We start from the raw sequence: 22,275 nt of genomic DNA, 5'->3' as shown, positions 1-22,275 counted from the left end.
TGACTGATCTGCAAGCAGAGGCAAGGAAATTATACTATTATATTCTGTGAGGAAGGATTAGGCCTAGGAAGTTTCATCAAATTACATTGTTTTTTCATTTTTTCCTTTGACTTTGAACATGCATCTTCCTGCTCTATTGGAAAAGCAGATAAATTTTTGGGAGAAAGACAGCTTTTACCTTCAAAAGATTTTGTTGTGCTTTCAGTTAAGCTCTAACATAGATTTTTTTGCAGAGTTAGCAATTGCTACATCTTCAAGTAAGTATTATCATGACTCCAGAGTTAATGAAGCATAGTGGCAGCAAATTCCAGCATTGTTAAACTGTAGAATTTATGCAACCATATAGATCCTGGGTTTGCTTGACTTACTGCTCTGATTCGCTTTAAGCACTTCTTCAGCCACATGCGTATGGTCTGTTTGGCCACCTCCTCTTCTATGGTATATTCCAGTTGTTCCCTAGCAAGCAGCTCTTCCAGTTGAAGACTTTTTCTGATATCAACCGACCTATATGAAAGCATGCTGGAAGAAAAAAATTATTTATTTTTAAATGCTGGTGTCCATACATTTTAATTTAGAAAATCAAAGCTCATACTTAAGACCTTGGTGCAAAAATAAGTAATTCAGGTGTGTGCACTAAATTCAAATTTGAAGCTAAAAAATTGCTGTGATGATTCCAGGACAATCTTGTGGTGCTCAAAACAAAGACCTTATCATGTACATCTAGCTATTGTGTACAGGTGAGCTGCTGAACTGTAATTTAGGGGCATTTGTAGTGGTGCTGGTTTTCTTTTTTTTTTCCTCCAAGTGTTTACACTTGGATAATGTTCCTATTTCTATTTCATTTCTAGTCAGGCTCACTGTCATGTTGCTACACTTGAAGATGCAACATATCTTTATTAGAGATACAAGAATAACATGTGACTGCTGTTTGTGACAAACTGTCTCCAACAAAAGTTTTAAAATACTTAGAGCTGATTCCTTAGGACCCGTGTTTTCCATCACTAATGTTTTTACAGGAAAGAAAGGGAAATCTAATTTTTGTACTGCATTTAAATTTGCAGTGCCTTTGTGGCTACCAGTTTTGCCTTTTCCCAAGTCTAATGACTTCCTGTTAGCTTGCAAAGAAACATGGGCCACTACATCTCTCTTAAAAATGTGGGAAAATCTCGGAGTACCTGAGCACATCATGAAAAGTGACATCACCACCATTATGGAGCCGCTCCATCTCGTAGCACATATGCTTGAACAGCAGCTTGTCCTTGTCAAGATCCACCTCCAGCCTCCCTCGCAGAAGCCTTAGCAGAAATTTCACTCGAAATGTAGGGATTACTCCCTGTGTAAAATTGCATAATAGATGGTAAATACTGTGACCTAACAATCAACTCAGACACTCAACTTGATCAATGAAACACAAATTCTCCAAAGACTCCATGCCAAATCCTAGCCTATTTAAGTCACTGTGAACACATTACTGAAAAATATGCATATGAAGCCAGCTCTTCAGCACATTCACAGAAGACTTTGCTGTTATTTGACTCAAAACACAATGAGAATCTATGCCATTAATTTTGCCAGAATTTTTCAAAAATGCTTGGGGATTGAGTTTCCCCATTTGAATTCATTTGTAATGAGTAATCTTATGCCCAAAAAGATGCCTTTGAAAAAAGGAAATTAAACTACAACTTAAACACTTATAGCCAAGCCTATATCTCACTGTAAACTTCTCCCCTTCTCTGTGCATCTTTGAACAGGAGAGTGTTGAGAGTTTGCTGGCTTTCAAAGGTTATCTGCTCTAAGAGGCAACTTAGCACATGTTGTACTTCCTGTGACAATTTTTATTTTGTTTTGTAATTAGGACTGAAATTCCTTCCCTCTGAAATCATGGTATCCATAATATTCAAATGTTTTGTTCTGCTAAATGAGCCTGACCAGAACTATTTTTGCTGTAATGTGTTGTCCCACATCAGAGAGATATTGCCAGTCTGCTGGCCATGATGGATCCAGAACTGCCTACCTCCATCAGTACAGACCATGGCTTCCATCTCCAGCACATCCATGTTGTTCATATTCAAATCTCAGTGATGTCATGAATCATTCAGATGATGATTTAATTTGGGTGGGCATCTGAACAGCTCAGTCTCCCAGATGCTATTCTCATTCCAGAATCACAGAATGGTTGAGTTTGGAAGGGCCCTCTAGAGCTCACCTTGTCTGACCCTCTCTACTTAAACAAGGCTTCCTCAAACCAGTTTCCAAGGACCATATCCAGATGACTTTTGAATATCTCCAAAGATGGAGACTCCACAAGCTCCCTGGGAAACCTGTGCCAGTGCTCAGTCACCCTCACAGCGAAAAAGTGTTCCCTCTGAACAGGATGCTCAGAGGGAACCTCCTGTGTTTCAAGTTGTGCCTATTGCCTCCAGTTCTGTCACTGGGCAGCACCAAGCAGAGCCTTGCTCTGTCTTCTTTGCACCCTCCCTTCAGGATTAATATACATTGACGAGCTGTCCCTGAGCCTTTTCCAGGCTGAACAGTCCCAACATGCTCCAGTTCCTTCATCATCTTTGTGCCCCTTTGCTGGACTTTATCCAGTAAATATGTCTCTGTGTACATCGGAGCCCAAAACTGATCTGAGGATTCCAAGTGGGGCCTCTCCAGGAACCTGATAGCAGTACTTTGACAAATGCACCGCAGGGTACTATAGGTCTTCGTTGGCCCAAGGGCACTTTGGTGGCCCATGTTCAACTTGGTGTCCACCAGGACCCCCAGGTCCTTTACTGACTATCTGTTTTCTAGCTGGGGGGCTCCCAGAAGGTACTGTGCCTTGGTTTATTCTCCACCTGCAAGACTTTGCAGTTCTCCTTGATGAACTTCATGAGGCTCCTGCGAGCCCATTTCTGCAGCCTGTCAAGGTCCTCTGGAAGGCAGTACAACCCTCTGGTGTATTGGCTACTCCTCCCAGTTTGGTGTCATCATCAAACATGCTGAGGGTGTCCTCTGCTCCATCATCCAGGTCATTAATGAAGATGCTGAGCAGGATTGGACCAAGCACCGAACCCTAGGGTACACAACTAGTTCGGGCCTCCAACTAGAATCTGTGCTGCTGATCATCACCCTCTGAGCCTGGTTATGCAGACAGTTTCAAGTACACTTCATTGTCTTATCACTCAGCCCACTCTTCATCAGCCTTTTGCATAAGAATCTTACAGGAGACAGTGCTGAAAATTCAGCAAAGCTCTCCTGAAGATCAGACACAAAAATGGATATGAGTCTGTACACTTCCAAGGAAACAACTCTCAGGGAGCTGGGTGGAAAGATGCTATTATATTGATCCTATAAATAGGTACATATGTTTGTAAATCTGCTACTATACATACTTCACAGAATACAGGTTAGTGTTCAAAGGGCCATGAACAACATTAGATCATGCTCACTGAACTTCTAAAATTTGAACAGTAACTGATCAGTGAGTTTTGTTTTACCCACAGTTTTTTTCAAGGAAAAATGGAAATTTACTGGATTGCTGTGCTTATTATCAAGTTTCTTACCTCTCTTTTGTCATCAACCATGTTCCATATAATTTGAAAATGCCTAAGATCATTATAACTTAGAAGCTGGTCTTCTTCAGTTGAGTAAAACAATGAGAAATTCTCCACAATGATAGCTGAAAACCACAAGAACAAAATGAAGCATAAAGAAAGCCTGTTTCTGACTGGTTGAAGTCTAATTCTGTTGTGCCAACTTCACATTAATAAATGCCTGTATGTTCAGATAAGGATTTTGAATGCATAATACACTGTTGTGCCACATCAATATTCACTGTGCTCACTTATTAAAAGCAGCATCTTAAACGCTGGTGAGATGCCTAATCTAATATCTACGATCAATTAAGAGAATTCCAATGATGTTCAAAAAATGCCAACTGAAGAAAGAAAAGCTCAGAAAACAGTATTTTGTAGGAAAACTGTACTCTTTGTTCAAAAAACTTTCATTCCCAAACTTCCTGAGTTTTAGCATACACCATGCCAAAGTAGTATCAAAAACATTACATCTATATAAGGTAATATTGAAGGTACAAGGTAGCCTCATACCTGAATAGCACAATAGACTCACATCTAACACACTATATGCCAAGATGGACCTTTTTGTTATTAATGTATATTTTCACTTACCAACAAGCAAATTTAGCATGATGTATGCAATGATGACGTAAAAAGAACAGAAATACATAAGAGCACCAGCATAATTTCCACAGTCTGTTTTCCAGTAGGTGCTGTTATCTGGTGTACAAAATGGAGGCTGAACCTTCAAAACAAAATAAAATAAAATAAAATAATAATAAAGAGATATTCTTAATTTCTTTGCAATCAATACAATAATTAAGACTATTATTTATTTTAAGCTTCCCAATTAGGAATAATACTGTGGGCATTACTGTGGGCATATTTTTTTTCTTTCCTTTAGTAGTCAAAACCCTGAAAACTGAGAGGCATGACAAAAAAGGCTTAGGCATGGATCTCAGTACCACACAGAGAACACATTTTACGTTATGCCACTGTACAGAAACAACCTGGTGCTCTGAAATATGGTGGTTTTAAAAAATCTTTTTCCCTGCTCATTAATTTTAAAAGGAAAGGCTTGTGATTTTCGTTTCACTGGAAAGCACAGACAAACATTTACTTGGGCAAAATATAATAATTTGAGGATTAATTTTCAGGTCAAGACTATCAGTCACAAGGAATAAGCAGGCAACGAAGACAAAGTTAATTTGAAAAGACACTTTGCCCCAATCAAAAAAGATATGAGTGAAAAAGTAAGTTACTGCACATCCGATTTTGCAACAATCATTCTATTTTTGTTTTTAAATCACCTAATAACCTAGCTCCATGAAATACTACACTGCTGCCATGGGATTGGAGCTGCAATTTGCATGTCATATTTTGAGGTTTAGTGAACATTTTATCTCTTGACAAGACAAAGGCAAGCACAACATTCCTTGTTCAAAGCTAAGATACAGCAAACTATTTGAGATGAAAGGGCGTCTCTCATTTTTTGTCTACTTTATCTCTGGCAGTATTGTAATTACCATGCAGTCATGCATAATTTTGTTCCAGTCTTCTCCAGTAACTATTCTGAAGAGTACAGTAATAGCTTTTCCAGCTGATGAAAAATTTGCATGCCTGTTTAAAAAAAAAAAAGAGATATCATTTCACTTCCCAGAAATAAAACAGTGGCAAGAAAAAATGTTTCCAGTTTCTTCAGTTCTACTACTTTAAACTAAAAATAGTTACAGTATTATTTGAATGAGATCAGTGAATTATTTATTTCATGACTTAAGATATAATAACTCAGACACAGGTCTAAGTATTTTAGTGCATTTTATTAGAGAGCTAAAGCAAACTCAAGGCCAGATCCTATTTCCTTTACCATTTCCTTCTGTAAGCTTCAGTTAACAGCCTTTTCAGACAACTCCCTCCTCTCTGTATCAGCCTGGTAAATGGATCCTGTTCCTGGGTGATGCCAATAAGACATAGTAGGTACACTCTGTTTCAGCAGCTTGTGGGCTAGTGCAGTGCTGCTTTAAAGCATATTCCAGCTGGCATAATGAAGAACAGCTCTCAGTCTGCTCTGCTTGGATCAGGAGTCATTTGGTCCAATGCACAAGGACTGAAAAGATGATTCAGTGTCTCCTATCAGAAATTCTGTTTAGAGCTCTTCAGCTACAGCTGGAAATTTGTCTGGGTTTTACCATGGATAAACTTCTCTCTAGCAGAATGTGATTTCTTCAGGCTGTTAAAAGAACATCCCCACAAGGTAGGAAGTACATACTGTACCTATTAATGTTCTCTCCGTATTTCACTGTACCAAATAAAACCACTCCAGCAAAGGCATAGCAAAGGAGCAGTAAGAACATTCCCACTATGATGAAGAAACTCTTGTACATGCTGACAACAACAGTCAGGAGCAGCATTTTTAGTGTCACCTGGAAGGACAGGGAAAAAGCAACCCATGATTCAGGAAAGCAAAGATAAAAGACATTTCTTGCACTTGCCATTTTGACAACAAATTTTTTACACATACATTAATGGATGAGCCCAGTAAAAAGGTACATTATAAATCTATTTGAATTGTGTGCAATTTCTAATTGTTACAGACATGAGCATGTCTTTCTCATTTACAAGGTCAAGATGTTGCTTCTCAAAAAGTATATATAGGGCAATACAGTTTAGGATAATACAGTGATAACAGCACAAACTTAACTATAATACTCTAGGATCAGTATACTCCTGAAGTATCAGAATTAGCATCGCATGAACTGAGGTGCAGTAAACTACTCTGAGCTTATCTGAAAGGGATCTTACCTGTTAGATAGAAACTACAGATACTGCAGCCTACTTAAAGGAATGGGTTGATGTATAGAGAAGGGGATTTCCTTAAGATCAGTACAGCTTATTTAAACTTGTAATTTCTCATGCAAGTCTATGAGAGACCAGGGAGGCAGACCTTCTAGCAGCCTTCCAGTATCTTTAGGTGGCCAACAAGAGAGCTGGAGAGGGACCTTTTACAAGGGCATCTAGTGACAGGACTAGGGCAAATAGCTTTAAACTGAAAGAAGGCATGTTTAGATCAGATATTAGGAAGAAATTCTTTACAGTGAGAGTGCTGAGGCACTGGAACAAGTGACCCAGATAATCTGCAGATGCCCCATCCCTGCAAGTGTTCAGTACCAGGCTGGATGGGACTTTGAGTAACCTAGCCTAGTGAAAGGTATCCCTGCCCATGGCAGGAGGCTTGGAACTAAATGATCTTTAAGGCCCCTTACAAACCAAACTATTCTGTGAGTCTATGATTCTGTGAAGTGTGCCAAAGAGCTTAAGATGAGAGCATAACTAGGGAAATTATATAGGCCATGGGCCTAGATAAGAGGTATTACTCTCTCGTGTATGCATATTGTACGTTTTACTCCTGATAAAGTTATTGCCCTAGGCTGTTCTAACACCCTTAACTACTTTGGATGCAATGGAAAATTCCCTTTAATGGGATGGAAGGTGTCAGTTTTCTTTATAATCACACCAAATTCATGTTAACCTTTAGCCATCACGTTGCATCAGAACAGGTAAAGTAATGAAATTGATATAGCTCCCAACATGAAAGCACAAACTACTAGGTTAAAACATTGAAAAAACTTTAGGATCAAACTGAAAGCTTTGAAGACAATCGCTTGGTTTGGCTGCATAGAAGAAACAAGGATTTTTCATTTGATTTCCAAGGCTCTTCAGGGTCTGTGTAGTTTGATAAAAAAACCTTTTATCTTTACTGAACAAACCCTTTGACTTGCTGTTCTTAACCCTGGCAAGCTAGTCTTTTCATCATATTGACAGAAAATATTTGGATAGTCTAAGAAGTTCCACAGCAACGGAACGCAGAGTCACTACTCGTTAAATAAATGTGTTTGCTCTCTGTCTATACTTATTCTGCCAGTCTACTCTCAATTACACCAGAGCAAATGCAAACACAAAAGAAATGTAAACTTGAGAAGTGACTTGCTTTGTCACTACTCAAGTGTTTCCCGAAGAACATCTTGGCCCAATATTGTTTTAAAATTGAACATAAATCCTCTACTATGATAAGACATACATTGTAGAGACAAGACACAGATCTGCACTCTGGAGGAAGACAGCTCTGTAAGAGAGCACTGTCATAACAAGACAAATGCATCAACGACCACTACCCTAGTCTTGCACTGAAAATAAATAACTAGCATGCACATCACACCACACTGAAATGGCAAGGGCGGAAAGTAGCACAAAGTATGTTCAGAGTTGTAAGCACATTTTTAAAATACATGGTATTGCAGTTGCACTTTGTTTTCTGAAAAAATGCACTCTCTTACAATATACCTAAAATCCTGACATTCTAAAGACAGCATGTAAAATTGGAGACTGCTGCTTGAAGTCTCCTTTTTTTCCCCCCTACAAAATGGAGCCTTATGGAATTTTCACTAGAGATGCATAGCATCTAGTCCTTTAACCTACAGACGAACACTTCAATAGTTGTAGTTCCTAGTTCGTACTTACGTGCTTCCCACAAATTGAAAAAAACCTGAAGACAATTACGCATGCCCCCATCATGTATGTGTATGCATTCTGGAACACAAACACAGGAGACTTAATACATTGCGCCTCAGGGATCTCTTGGAAAGATAATGATTGTTGATCTTTTAATAATATAGGGCAATCCCCATATGAAATAAGAGAAATCATAAACTAGTAGCAACAATATAAAAAAAACAAAACCCACCCTCCCCACATATTAAACCAAAAACCTTCAATCCTCTATTAATTATGTCCATCAGGCCCAGTCTGCTTGTCTAGGAAGCTGCTAGATTACAGGAACTCCTCAGGCCTTCCAAGCTACTGAGCAGCAGGGGACAAACTGCAAATGTCAGAGCAGACAAGAGAGAATCCCACAACCATTATAGGCTTGTGACTTCCAACAACATTTTCTCTCCTCTCCTCTATGTCTTCTTGGATTAAACACCACCCCTTAATCAAAACCAGTGGTAAAGAATTGCTGCTGGGTTTAGGACAGTTTGTATTGTTCAGGAATTTTGACCAGTCCTGTTTGCATTCTGTGAATTGCCTCTTTCTTCCACCATGCTCATGAGACTGTTGTTGGCAGGAGCTCTCAGTTTCTTCAGTCTCCTTTCTTTTCTCACTTCACATCCCCTATAAAGACTTGCTTTTTACCACATTTACAGACTCTAACTCATATCAGTAAGACAACTTTTGCACTACATCATTGTCCAAACAGTGATTCCTACCTTGTAGCACCAAGTTTAATTTTTTCCAGCCATATTTCAGCCTTACTAAACTACCACGAGTTTCTCTGGATGTATAGCAGCAATTCTACTGATGGTGCTTAACAAACAAAATCGCTTTAATCACTGGAATTGCATATCGTAAATCTTACCAGTAAGGCAAAGTGAAGTATCACCCATATAACTCCAAGAGATGTCACCAAGAGATCATACCGATTTCTTCTGCTTTGCCAGAAGCCAGAAGGTGACATGGCAATAATCTTCATCGTGACCTAAGAATAATAAAAAAAAGCTCACTTTTAAACAAGAAATGGGGTTTTTTTTTTGCAATGAGATTCCTCCTCCATTCTCTAAAATGTTTGATTGAGTTCATCTTATGAAATAGTTTCAAACAACCAAGTGCAGGTTTCATGTCAGCTCAATGTTCCCATGTGGACTAACTGGATAATACAAGCTTCTCTTAGGTGGAGAAAAGCTGGTGGAAGACCAGAGATGACCAAGACAAGTGGATAAACAATATCTCTCTGTCTGCATCAAGTATTGAAGACAGGAATGCAGCTGACCCCTTCAGACTGCTTAATGTATAGATTGCTGAGGTGAATATGGGCTTAAGATTTTTTAAAGTTAATCAATTCATGAAGTTATAAAATTCTTGTATCAATAATATATAGCTAAAAGAGGCAGTAGTATCCTAGGTAGCTAGCTGTCTGTAAGCAGGCTAAAATCACACAAGCACATTTGAACTCAGGAATATACTTGTGTTCTGTAGCACAATTAATTGATTGTTCAGATTAATTAAAAAGTTTTCCCATATTACAAATAGTTCTTGCTTTAAGGAATATTCTGTACTCAGCACCATCTGTACTCAGCAGCATGTAAGAGGAGAAAGCTAAGAACAGCAAAGGCAGTACATTTTATAATGTACCTGCTAAAAGGCAGCTGCCAAAGTGCCAATACAGGTAATAGGAATCCAGACAGAAGTTCAAGAATAGATACTAGTAAGAAGTAGCTACAGTAGCTAATAGATACTGACATAGGGTGAGGCATGTAGAGGGAACACCACAGAGTTTCTCATATACAAGTATGAGAAAAGCAAGTTAAGACTTACTAAATAAAGTCTATAAATATTAGGCATTCATTGCATTATTTTTTCCATTCCACCTTGCAACCCCCATTTAACACTTTTAAAACCTAAGCCATATATAAGATGGCACTAGCCTGAGGTAAAAAGCTGACTTTCCGGTTAGTTTTTTGCCTTATAATGTTTTCTGGAGTATGACTAGAAAATGAAAAATAGGGACTCGGAATTTCTAATTATAATTTGAGGCACCTGAAAATATCTTGCCTCCTTTTACCCAATCAGATAAGGTGCCCCATAGAATTGGAAATAGATGAATGCAGCTGGCAGGGATGACATAAGACCTGTAAACATCCCTACCCTTCTCTAGTGGCTGGTGGAGGTAACTGACATTCACTGTTCATCCTCCTTGATCACAGTTACAGCTTAAACACCTAGAGCACATGTAGAATTTAAGCACCTAAATTCAGCTGTCTATAATCTTGAACTGAATACCAATCTATGCAAATAAAAAATCATATTTCCTTTTATTCTGTCATCATCACTGTGGTAAAAAAAGTGAGATCTTCAAATTCTTCTTGTTCTTCTATACCACATATACTAATGTGAGCAGTAGAGGTTTAAGACTGAATCAGGAGTTGTTAAATTGGACACAGGGCCATTAGCTACACTTAAAGCTTTGGACTTTCTCATGGATCATGCCTGGTAGTGGTAGCAGATCGTGTACATAGCAGACTGTAACCAGACTATGCTGCCTTAGGGAAGATCCTGGGCAGGGAGCTGCTTCCTCTCCATAAATTATGTGCACTCACAGTGTGATATCTTGCCTGTTGAGACAATCAACAATCTTTTCTTGGCTCTGACAAAGTTCCTTTGAAATTTTAGAAGTGTATTTGTTTCCCCTGGCAGTATAAGAGAAAATAGTATTTCCAAAGACACCATTACTAAGTAAATTAAAACCTGTCTGCGTATGACACAAAACTTTTCTGTGTTTGCTCAGTCTCTCTTGAGATACTGATTTCTCCAGGGTAGGGAAGAAAAAAGCAACAACAGGGACATACTCTAGATACAGCTGCTACAAGGTATTCACTTCATTGTTTATTCATCAGTGCTGGCAAAACCTATCAGAAGAACATAGGAACTGTCATATTGGATTAGCGCAGTGGGAAACGCAGTCTACTATCCTGTTTCTGATAGTGGTCAGTATCAGCTGTTCAGAGGGGACTGGAAAGAAAAGCAGTCAACCATAAACTTCTAAAGAATTATGTACTAACCTAACCATAGAGGAAACATCTTCTTTAACATCATAAATGTGTGCTTTGTTACACTATGGATATCCTTATACATTAAAAAATGCATGCACTTCAAAATGTGGTTAAATCATTAGATTCCAATCTTATCAAAATAGGCTAAAGACACCTTGCACAGTTGTTTGTAATAACAGTATTGTCATAGAAAGAGAATATCTACCACACAGGAGCCAGATCTGTGCCACAAAAGATAAGACAATACTGGAACTGACTATAGCTTATGAAAAGGTATTAAAATGAAGTATCACACTTAAAACAAACCAAAACAAAATTGAGAGCGGTTAAATGATTCATAGCTACAGAATAGTAGGGATCAACACACCAAGCAAAATATAAATGGATCAAGCAGAACTTCCATGAGACAACACAGACCTTGTGTTATATGGAGGAAATTTAATTTGAGATGTTCTGCAAGAAAAGGGTTCACTGGGTTTACCAAAACACACTTTTAAATGCTCAGACTTGAATATATATAAAAGAACACAAAGCTCAAGGTTGTAGAAAAGTATTACTCTAATACATTAAAAGTTTCTTCTTACAGTACATGTTTAAAGACAAGTGACATGGAAACCCCCGAATGTACATTTTCAGAAATAAACACCCTAGTGAAGAATGAGACAGCATCCCTAAAGACAAAATGAAATATGTACAGCCGAGTCTTAATCTCAAGAAGTTTCAAAATATATTACTTTACCTCAAGGACAAAAATGAAGGTGAAAACAACAGACATTGTTGCTAAAGGTACAGTCACTGGATCTGCGGCATCCCACTGAAATGCAAACAAAATCCATTCATAGAAGAGTAGCTGTTAAACAGAATAAATGCCTCTCCATTGCCTTAACTGTTCTTGAAGGCTTTGTTAATAAATAGATTTCACTCTAAAATATACTCTGACAGGAATGGAATCTTGGTGTACTCTTCTCTCACAGATTTACAGTTTAACTAGAAATTAAAAATAGTGGACCAGACTACAAAAAGGCTGAAATTGACTCAGCTCTACAAGTTACCACTGATCTGCAGTGATCTGTGCCAACTGAGATTGTTGTATCTAGAAATAATGTTTACTAGTATTCATCACAGTAATGGCTCAATTGACTGTTAATTGGTATTAGGAAATGTGCAACACATGCTTGTACTACTATAACGAAACACTTAAAAACCCCACAATTACCTTAACTGATAACAACACAGACTGGGCCAGAACAAGTACAGCAATAGTTCTCTTAAAAAATGGATGCTGAGTTATATCATACATCTTAGCTCTAAAGCCATCATTATCTGAAAAAGAAAGATTTAGAGGAGGAGTGTTAAAATACACAATGATATTTCCCCCCTATTTCTTAACAGATTTTCCATGTCCATTACTAGCAAAATAATCCTTTACTACTTTCAAAACACATTTCTAATTTTCTGCTACAATTTTCCATATCAAATAGGGCTTCTGAACATATAATTTCAAATACTGAACATCAGTGTTGCATGAAGGCTTTGGTACTTTTAGCGCAAGTGCATCATTCAACTGCTCTCAGGTTAATACAGTCCATTCATATCATTACAGCCTACTGCAAATATTTTTCATTTAGAAATTCATTTTATCATTAAGGCTTATCCTAAACCCATCGAAGCACAACGTTTTTTTTGGGTTGATTTTAATAGCCTTATGGAGAGATCTGTAGTTGGAGCCTGTTTCCACATTAACTTATGCACAACCTCCTAGTGGCCTCACGATTACAGTTTTAATTTGAATTGCAGACTCCTGGGGAATTATGAACACTAACGCCTAACATGAATAAAATCAAAATATCTTTGATACCCGGACGAGGTGGGAGATGAAGAGGTTGTGCTATCTTCAGTCTGCTTTTCAGATCTTCCCATCGTCTCTGATCTACAGTCAGTAAAGCTGTCCCCTTAATAAACAAAGAGAAGCGTAGAAAGCTTTTGTCATTTAACAGCTAGAACATTCAATGCTATAACACGAAAACAACATTCTCTTTGGAGCCTGAAAAAAGTTACATATGCAACTTTCCTTAAATAATACACTGTTTGGGTAAAGGAGTCTTAAGTATCGGCTCTTACTCAAGAGGATTTCTGGATGCATTAACTGTGAGTTTCTGGGACTCAACTCAGCAGGCACAGTTGTTGTTCTTTGTAGCAGCAGCCCAGTGTGGGCAATGAAACACTGCAGGAGGTCTTCCATTTGACTGAACATCATTTGCTAGGAAGCACCGTTTTAAAGAGTGGTTGATTTTGTCTGGACTTTGCAGCAGAAAATCCTGTGGCTCCCCAGTGCCGCTACAGTTTCTCACGGAATGAGCCCTCCAGGAGATCACTGCTGCTCTCCACAGCAATTCTGCTTGGGGTGTAATTGAAATAAAATAATAGTATGCTATGAATCTACAAGAGCTCTCCACAGAGTAAGCACAAAGAGAGGTGGAGACACTCCCTTGGGGTGGTGGAGTGCTGGTAATCCGTGTAAGTGTTCTCATAACATAGGAAGAAACAAGCAAACTCCAAACAGAATTCAATGTTACCTAAAATGACCTTCAAAGCAAAATGAGTTCCTTATCACTTCAGAGAACTGTAAAATCTCATGGAAAAAGTCTAGAGTTACAAAAACAAGGGAGACCTTTTCAAGATAAATGTCAAAAGTCTGTCTCCCAGATGCTTTGCTGCTCTCTCCATTGGAATGAAACCACACCGAGCTGGGTGAGGGCTGGCATGATCTTTGGGTCTCACCTGGGCAATGACTTGTGTAGATGCTTGCACTGTGGCTGGCTGTGTAACTGATAAGGTCAAGATTCCTCCCTCTTAGTGGACATAATCTCTTTATGGACCTGTGTCCCCAGATGTCACCCTGGGAAGAAGTGCCTTCCAACACAATGTGGACAAAGTGACAGATATAAGGACTACTTATGTCAGACCCAAATTGTATCATTTAGAAATGCTTAAATTAAAAGGCAACTTATTCACCCCAATGAGTGTGTCTGGTTTATATTCATGGGGAGCCTTCACTGCAAACAAGACAAAAGGTGGCAAAAAAGAGTGGACTTCAGTAAAATTAGATTTTAGAAACAATGGTGCCAAGTTGCTTTGCTGCTCAGAAACTGCCAGTGCCAGAAGTGGGATCATAGTAAGGGGACCACAGAGCAAAGCCCTGTGATCTGGAGGAGCTGTGCTTGCACTTGGACTTCAGCTCAAAGTGGCAGCTAATATCTGAGTATTGACATATTTGAAGGAACAAGAAGGGAGACTACTAACTATAAAAGTTCAGTGGAATTCTCACACTGTAGAAATTTCACCTTTGTTAACTCACCAGTCAAAATTTAGTGAATAAGAAAATAAATGAATTGCACATTGTTCCTTGTTCTCTAGAACAGATATATTTTAACAGGAATGACCACACTATGTCTCACCAGAATTACACTGGAGCTATGCAATTATAAAAATACCTTCACAAGAACAGAGGTTTTAGGCTTTTTATTTGGCTCACAACGTGCTTGACTCAGTTTCATAATGCCCTGTTTGCCCACATCAGATGCAGTGTGCTGCTCAGCTCCCTTCTAGGAGTCAAGTGGTTTCCCTGAAGGACAAACTCAACAGTTGTGTTTGTTACAGAGTTTGGGTCAGGGCCATAGCCAGCAACCAGTCTCCAGCACTAACACACTAGGTTGTCACACATCCTCACACACCAGAGCGTGCAATCATCCTTTTCCTCCAGTGCCACGAGCGATAAAAATATCGTACCTCATTATTTTTGTGACTTTGAACCAAAAGACAAAAAAAATTAATAATTATGTCTCTATGCCTCAGAGGCATCACAAGAGGCTCAGACAAACCCCTCAGATTAAGAATTGCACAGTGTGTATGCAGCACTCCCACCTGGAGATTTCTAACCTTAGTAAATGTAGACACGACCTGCTCTGCAAAAATTCCCCTGAGGACAGGTTTTTCTACTTTTCGGGGTAATCCAAGAACCCCATGTGAACTTTTCTAGAAAACTAGAAACCTTTTTGTTTGAGTGATGGACAACTGTTTTTACAATGTGATCCGCTGTTTGCCAGAAAAAAGGCACATAGCTTTACTCTGGATCTGAAACACTGCAATGGGAGGGCTCTAACGAGACCTTTTAGTTGCAACACATACAAGCATGTCGTGTTATCTGCCACCGCATGTATGCCCACATCTAACTGAACCAGCAGCATCTGTGAATACCCTATGCTTTAGCTTCAATCTCCATCCAGCAGCATGGCTGCACTATAAATAAACTCTGACACCTTTGACAGAGCGTGTGATGGATTCCCTATCATCACAGGTTTCAGTTTTGTATCAACTATGGATCAGGTGTAGCTGAAGACTTGCAGTCTCACAGAAATGCAAGATCGGGAAGCCAGTCTTCCAGGCAGCCTTACCAGGTAATGTAGACAGTCTAGTATCAGTTTCAGGTTTCTTACAGAGCCAGTTCTACTTAATAAAATACCTCACTCAGAATAAACGACTTCACTTAGTACCTTGTTTTCATTAAAATTAGCGATGACAACTCCAACAAAAAGGGTCAGTCCAATCATGCAGCCAAGGAATACAAAAACATGAATGTAGATTCCATGGATCTAAATAGACAAAAATAAGATTAATAGTTACGACAAATCAAAGTTAGGTGTTGCAGAATTCAAAGACTGTGTTTCCTTACCGGCCCAACACGATGAATGATCACATCTCTGACTTCCACCCAGCCTTTTAATGAAAGAACTTCGAATAGTGCCAGCATTGCATTGCCCACATTGTCAAAATTAAAATTTCGAGGATTGGCCCTGAAATGCAGTACACAAATAGCTGTAACTTCAGCAATAAAGTTGTTCTATTTGCTACCTTCATTCTTGATAGTTAACATTTAAATATCTTGCGAAGTTGATGTGAAAGCCTCTGAAATAGATCAAAGTTCTGTATCAAGAATAAAACAAAAGTAGCAACAGCAATAACTACTTCAAGCATAACTTTTTAGATTCCTATCTATGGTTCATTTTCTTAGTCAGAATCTGATTCACAGTGTTAAAGCTTATAACATGTTCAAGGGCAGGTTGAATGGGGCTTTGAGCAACCTGATCTACTGGAAGGTGTTTCTGCCCATGGCAGAGGAGTTGGCACCAGGGGATCTTTAGGTCCCTTCCAACCCAAACCATTCTATGACTATGTTGCTGCATTGTAATGTTTTTGCCAATGAAATTAGAAAAATACAGTATTCATGAAAAAAATAGATCTGATGGCATTGGCCAGATTCTAAAATAAATGTACCTGTAAGAGATCATTCTCCAAAGTCAGCAAGATCATTTAGAAAATGCAGTTCCCTATTTCACTATCATCAGGAACTGATAGGCTAAAGCAAAACTTACCTAAAAGACATCATATCTTCTTGGTTTACCAATACTGTATGCTCTGATCTTTTTTTATCAATTGAGATTCAAGGGACTGTTTCCAGCTGAACACTAAAAGCACCCTCTTTGGGCTACGTCAGCACAGTGCTCTGTCTCTGCAATCCAAGACTGATAAGCCAAGGAGTCCAGTGACTTTTCAACAGTTTATAAAGCAAATAATTGTATTACAGAAGAGTTATTAACTGTTTGGTGCTTCTTAAATCCAATCATTCAGTGAAAAGAGAGTTCTTAGATGTAGATATTTCTTTTCAATGCAGTCCTTATTTTGACATCTGGCTCTTGAAAACCTGGCCTAACACATCCAACAGGTGGTATAAATGTCCTTGTGATAAAATACTTTTCTGCAATAACAAAACTTTCCCCAAAGTTTACAGTTACGCTGATTAAGGCAGTTTTTGCTTATTTCTGGATCAAGCTGAACAGGATTGAATTTGCTTACTCAAGGAAGAATTTGTCTGAAGCATACAGAAACAAAGACTTCTGCAGATGTCAGAGTTTCACTGACTGTTCAAATCACGGCATATTATTTCATTAGTGCAGGGTGGCTCTGAATCTACCACTGTCGGTACATTCTTTATCCACACACATGGCCAATTAAAATAATTGTGGCTGTTAAGCTGATTTTGCAAACTGCCAACCAAGTGAAAAATATAAAAAATTGAAAGAGAAGGAATATGAAATTTACTTTATCAAAATACTAATCAAAAATATACATTAGCTTTTAAATAATTTTTACTGCACTTCTGCAACAGATAGACCATAAGGACACCCTGCACTGGAAAAAGAAAGAAGCTGCTAGCTACCATGGGTGATGGCCATAGAAAAGAAAGTCTGGTTTTAGACATGACTCGTTAATTTGTTTTTATGTGTAGCTGTAGGCAGGTTGATTTCCATTTCTTTTTCTTCCATCTTTTCCTATTTATTCTTAGGTTCTGTTGTTGCTGGGTGGCTCTCACAATGTCTTCATAATAGTACTAAAGAACTCCCACTGTAAAAATAACCAAATAAAATCTAACTCCCACAGTAACGCTTTAGTACCTACAGGTTTGGGGTTTTTTTTTTTCATTTCTGGTTTATGAAGTTAAGTCCAGAAAGGTTTTGTATTATATGGCTTTTTACTAAATATGCCAGAATTTTTACCCTTAATATAGTCTGAATTACAATAAAACTATTCCATCAGTAGTTTAATGCCATGAGATTTGAGCTGTTTTTCTACACTAACAGCTTAGTTTTTGAAGAAACGCCAATATGTAGCAACTCACCAGACGCGTGGCACCCAAAATCCAGGCTTTTTCTCTCCAGGTCTTAACTTTAAATTGAGATTTTTGGAAACACTTACATTTATTCTGAAGATGCCATGACAATCTTCCTGTAGTGAAGTAAAAAACAGCCTGAGATTAAACAAAGGCCTGTGAGAGATGCCAACATACCAGCATAAACAGAATATTTGCCATGATGGGAAAGCAATGTAAACAGAATTTAAGAGTTATTTACAGGTCTGTAATTAATAGTCATGGACCTTTACCCAGAGGAAAAATGCATCTTAGAAAGGATTCAAAATACTCTTTTCCTTCCAGAACTGACAGTGCTTTTCAATTTCCAAAACAATGTAGACTCTTTGCTGAAGACCATTGCTCTCTTTAGGTGATATTTCTCCAAACAGAGTAAGAAACACAGGAAGCTTTCTCCATGTAATCCATACAGTATTACCAATGCTTTGGACTTCTAGCTGTCTAACCTGTTCTTCAGTTGTTAACCTAGGAATACATAGGTGCCATTTTTCATGGTTAATTCCATGTGCCATCCGGTCCTTTGCAGATAATATGGCATTCATTTGAAAACTTTCTTTAAGATAATCCCCAATATTTCAACCTGCTTTCCTTTTCTACATGAAAACCCACCCTTACCCACATTTTCTGAATCCTTTTCCATCTTTCCCTCTATTAACCTGCTTCTTAACAAGAACATGCCCAAAATCTCCCTTTCTCATATGACAGCTCTGATTGCTCCACTTGCTTTCCCTAGCAGGCAGAAATTGCACAACATACCAATATTTTGAAGCAGAAAAGCAGTTCTTACCCTAGAGATGATGTGAGGATCATTGCATTTAGCCAGTTTTCCTGCAAACAGCTGCACTCCAAAGCTTGCAAAAACAAGCATTAACGTCAGCAAAAGAATAGAAACCTGTAAAGATTAAGTTAGACGCGTTAAACTCTATTCCTGCAGACTTGAAAAAGGGGGTCATCTCCTTTGGTGAAGCATAGTGAACATAGTCTTGTGGCATAAACCTGGAGATATGACTTTCGTGACAGGTATGTTACCTTAGGGTCTGATCCAGTAATCAGGTGCTGTGTTATTATTAGTCTTATTACTAACAAAATAAAAATATCTAAAAACAGTAGATAAGGATCAAAGCTTTTTTGCACTCAGTTACCACCTGCTAAATTCTGTATGCATGAGAAGTGCCACTCACTTTAAAGAGAACTCTTCAAGTACTTAAGTATGTGCTGCTTTCGTTTCGCTGCATCAGGCTTTACTAATTAAACTGAGTAAGCCATTTAATTCCAGGATAGCTACAATCAAGATATGCACAAGCAAATTGTGATGTAAATATCTTTAACAGAATACTGTATCTATGAATTGCTAACTAGCTTTGCACTTTTTGTCCTTGCTTTATTAATGTCTGCAAATATTTTGCAGTTTAGCCTTTTATATCAATCTGACCTAATACAGCATCATGTTAAGGAATAAAATATCTGTTGTCTAGGCTGACAGATATCACATAGGGTTCCAAGGCAATAGATTAGACTCTGATCAAGCAATCACAGACTCCATTACTGTTATTATTACTATAAGAACACAATCATGATCATAATAATAACAATGACATAACAATGAGATCCAGATCTTTGATGAACAACTGAATTGTCTCTGGTGGCCCCTCAAAATACTTGGAGGTAGAGACCTTCAGCTCAGAAACCAGGGTTTACTTTTGTTCTTGCAGAGCTGCAATATGCTAATTCTCATCTTCCTTGACCATCTGTATGTATGGCCAAACTTCGTGAACGAAGATTTGGGAAGGGCTCTCCCCACGTGGGTGTGCCCTTCCAGCCTGCGCAGTGCATTTTAGGTGAGGCTCAGCGTGCGCAGAACTGGCCCCACCGTTTAAGTCCTGAGGTTCATCTGCCACGGCCGAGCGAGCTTGGACAGTGACAGTGAAGTCCTCAGGACTAGAACCTACAGCACCTGGCATTTCCCACGAGGTTTCCCATCCAAATACTAATCCAGGGCTGACCCTGCTCAGCTTCCGAGATCTGACGGGATCGGATGTCAGGGAGGCATTTAACTGCCCACTTGACCATCTAGAACTGTGAATAAGGGATAGATTTTTTTTTCAGTATTTTTGTCCTGTAATTAAGGCAAAATGTATGCTGAACACATAATACAATTTATAAAAGAATTATTACAGAACCTTTATTCAGTATGAGTTACTAATATTCGTGATTTTTAACCTGTTCTGTGCTCACCTGCAGTGATAGCCACAATATAAAGCAAATAGACAATAGTGGTGAAAAGAATAGTAAACATGAGCGTTATAGCAAAACATTATCTTATTACCCTGGTATTTTCATTAGAACAAAAAAACTGGCACATACCAAAAAAATTTCCTTAAAGCCACTAAAGAGCTCTCGCACCACTTTCCTCATCTGTGGTACCAGTTTGAAAATTCGAAGAGGTCGGAGGCAGCGAAGAACCATTAAGAGCTGAGCTCCAGATTTGGCAGGGACGTTCTGAGGCATCCAGCACAGAAATATCAGACTCACCTAGAGGTGATAGGGCAGGAAAAGGAAAGAAAGATTAGGCTTACAGTGTCTTACTTGACATATACACAGCACAGAAGAACAATGAACTCTTTTCCGTAAAATTAAAGAATAAAGCAAAAAAAAAAGCCTAATTTAGAAAAATGACTCATACCTCCTGTGTCCTGGCTTATTGTCCTAACTAATGGGCATCAGCTTCAGTCTCTGTCTTCCCCTTTGACTCATAATCTACTTTATACTTTTCTGCAGATGGAACAGTTTCAAAAGAACTCAATTTGGCTGATTCAGAATAGGGACACAAACTATATTCTTGGAGCAGGCAGCATTATTTCTTTCCACTCTTCTCATTTCAGAGATTCTATCCTGAAACTGAGAAATCCTCACCTGGAAAGTCTGGCAACAGTTTTCTTGACAGTTTTTCCTACCACTTTGTTACAGGCATAAATAGTTTTGTCACTATGTGGTTTCATCACACAGATGCTGTGTATTTGAAAACTTTTTCAAACAGCATAGTTGTGCCTTGTAACGTCAACAATCTCTGACAAATGGTTATTGATTTAAAGTCTGTTAATTATTTCTTACTTTTAAAAGCAAGTGTTATTACAGGGGGAAAGAGGTGACAGTGTTACAAAGAGGTAAGTGCATATAAAATGGAGGATCAAGCTGATATCACCAAAGTGATTTCAAACATAGAAATTGTTAAAACAACAGTGAAAAAAGAGAGCTGCCCCATCAAAACATGAAGATTTGCCAGTGCTTCTGACTTTCTTTCATATGCTTTTATGACCACCACAGGCACATATGGAATATCCAAGCTACATGACCTAAATTTTCCTTCAGACAAGCAGAAGGATTCTAAGAGATTTGAAGGAACTAATGCATATGGGAATTACACATACTACAGCAGGAGTTTTCTACAAGTATGCATATTTTTATTTATGCTAACAATTGAATCTTTAATACAAACTGATCATGACAAATTTTAAGAAGCACATCTGCCTGGTGGATTAATCTCTGAAAGCTTTAATCTAAATCCATCAAAGCCATTTTTCCTCACTAATTTCTTCATTTATGAAATAACAGAGTAACAGAATATGCTGAGTTGGAAGGGACCCACACATATCATCAAATTCAGCCCTTAGCCCTGCACAGGACCATCCCCAAGAGTCACATCATGTGCCTGAGAGTATTGTCCAAACACTTCTTGCACTCTGTCAGGCTTGGTGCTGTGACCAGTTCCCTGGGGAGCCTCTTCCAGTGCCCAACTACAAATGAAAGTATTTCACACTGTTTTATACTGTGCACGGGTTTTGACACATTCTGTGGCATTTATTGTCATAGGTGAAGAGGAAACAGATGCCCTTCTCCTGTATTTGAATGGAATGCAAGAAATTTCCCAGGGAGAAAGGAAATAGTAGAGCTATTTTTTTACCCCTGAGAACCACTACTGATAGGTATGGGATGTTGTTGCATTTTTGGCTATAGCAACACTAGCAACAAGGATGTGCCCTTTATCAAAGGGTAAAGGCTTTTGAAACACCTTCTATAAGGCAGGAATCAAAATTAAGAATGCTACAAAAACCTCCCATAAAGATAAAAACTTACAAGATATATAAAGATGTCCATAACGCCTCCAAAGTCCCTAATGACAGCTGTTGGTGTAAAAAACAAGCCATCTGCCATAATTTTCAGATTAAGCTCAATGCTCATGAATATCACAAAAACATATTCGGCAATCTGAAAATCAAAGCAGAGAACAGTCATAATTTAGGAATAGGCAGAGGAGAAAACCAAGGTGACTGTGCTTTGTTAATTG

At 38.4% G+C, this 22,275-nt stretch overlaps 1 protein-coding gene across 2 annotated transcripts in view; it reads right to left on the bottom strand.

Moving 5' to 3' along the window:
• Positions 1-22,275, bottom strand: part of NALCN (sodium leak channel, non-selective) — a 229,073-nt gene that overhangs the window by 6,638 nt on the left and 200,160 nt on the right. For both annotated transcript variants that reach the window (XM_071548846.1, XM_071548855.1), the window contains 17 exons: positions 22,065-22,196; positions 20,295-20,462; positions 18,718-18,822; positions 17,901-18,007; positions 15,897-16,017; positions 15,718-15,816; positions 13,023-13,116; positions 12,381-12,487; positions 11,904-11,978; positions 8,974-9,093; positions 8,079-8,147; positions 5,835-5,983; positions 5,087-5,180; positions 4,173-4,305; positions 3,549-3,664; positions 1,176-1,333; positions 369-519 (listed from right to left, as the gene is read on the bottom strand). In XM_071548846.1, coding sequence (XP_071404947.1) covers positions 369-519; positions 1,176-1,333; positions 3,549-3,664; positions 4,173-4,305; positions 5,087-5,180; positions 5,835-5,983; positions 8,079-8,147; positions 8,974-9,093; positions 11,904-11,978; positions 12,381-12,487; positions 13,023-13,116; positions 15,718-15,816; positions 15,897-16,017; positions 17,901-18,007; positions 18,718-18,822; positions 20,295-20,462; positions 22,065-22,196 — 1,998 coding nt within the window. The remainder of the gene's footprint in view (positions 1-368; positions 520-1,175; positions 1,334-3,548; positions 3,665-4,172; positions 4,306-5,086; positions 5,181-5,834; positions 5,984-8,078; positions 8,148-8,973; positions 9,094-11,903; positions 11,979-12,380; positions 12,488-13,022; positions 13,117-15,717; positions 15,817-15,896; positions 16,018-17,900; positions 18,008-18,717; positions 18,823-20,294; positions 20,463-22,064; positions 22,197-22,275) is intronic.

This window comes from Pithys albifrons, chromosome 1, assembly GCF_047495875.1.
Source record: "Pithys albifrons albifrons isolate INPA30051 chromosome 1, PitAlb_v1, whole genome shotgun sequence".
Taxonomy (NCBI): domain Eukaryota; kingdom Metazoa; phylum Chordata; class Aves; order Passeriformes; family Thamnophilidae; genus Pithys; species Pithys albifrons.
This window is presented reverse-complemented; position numbering and strand designations above follow the sequence as displayed.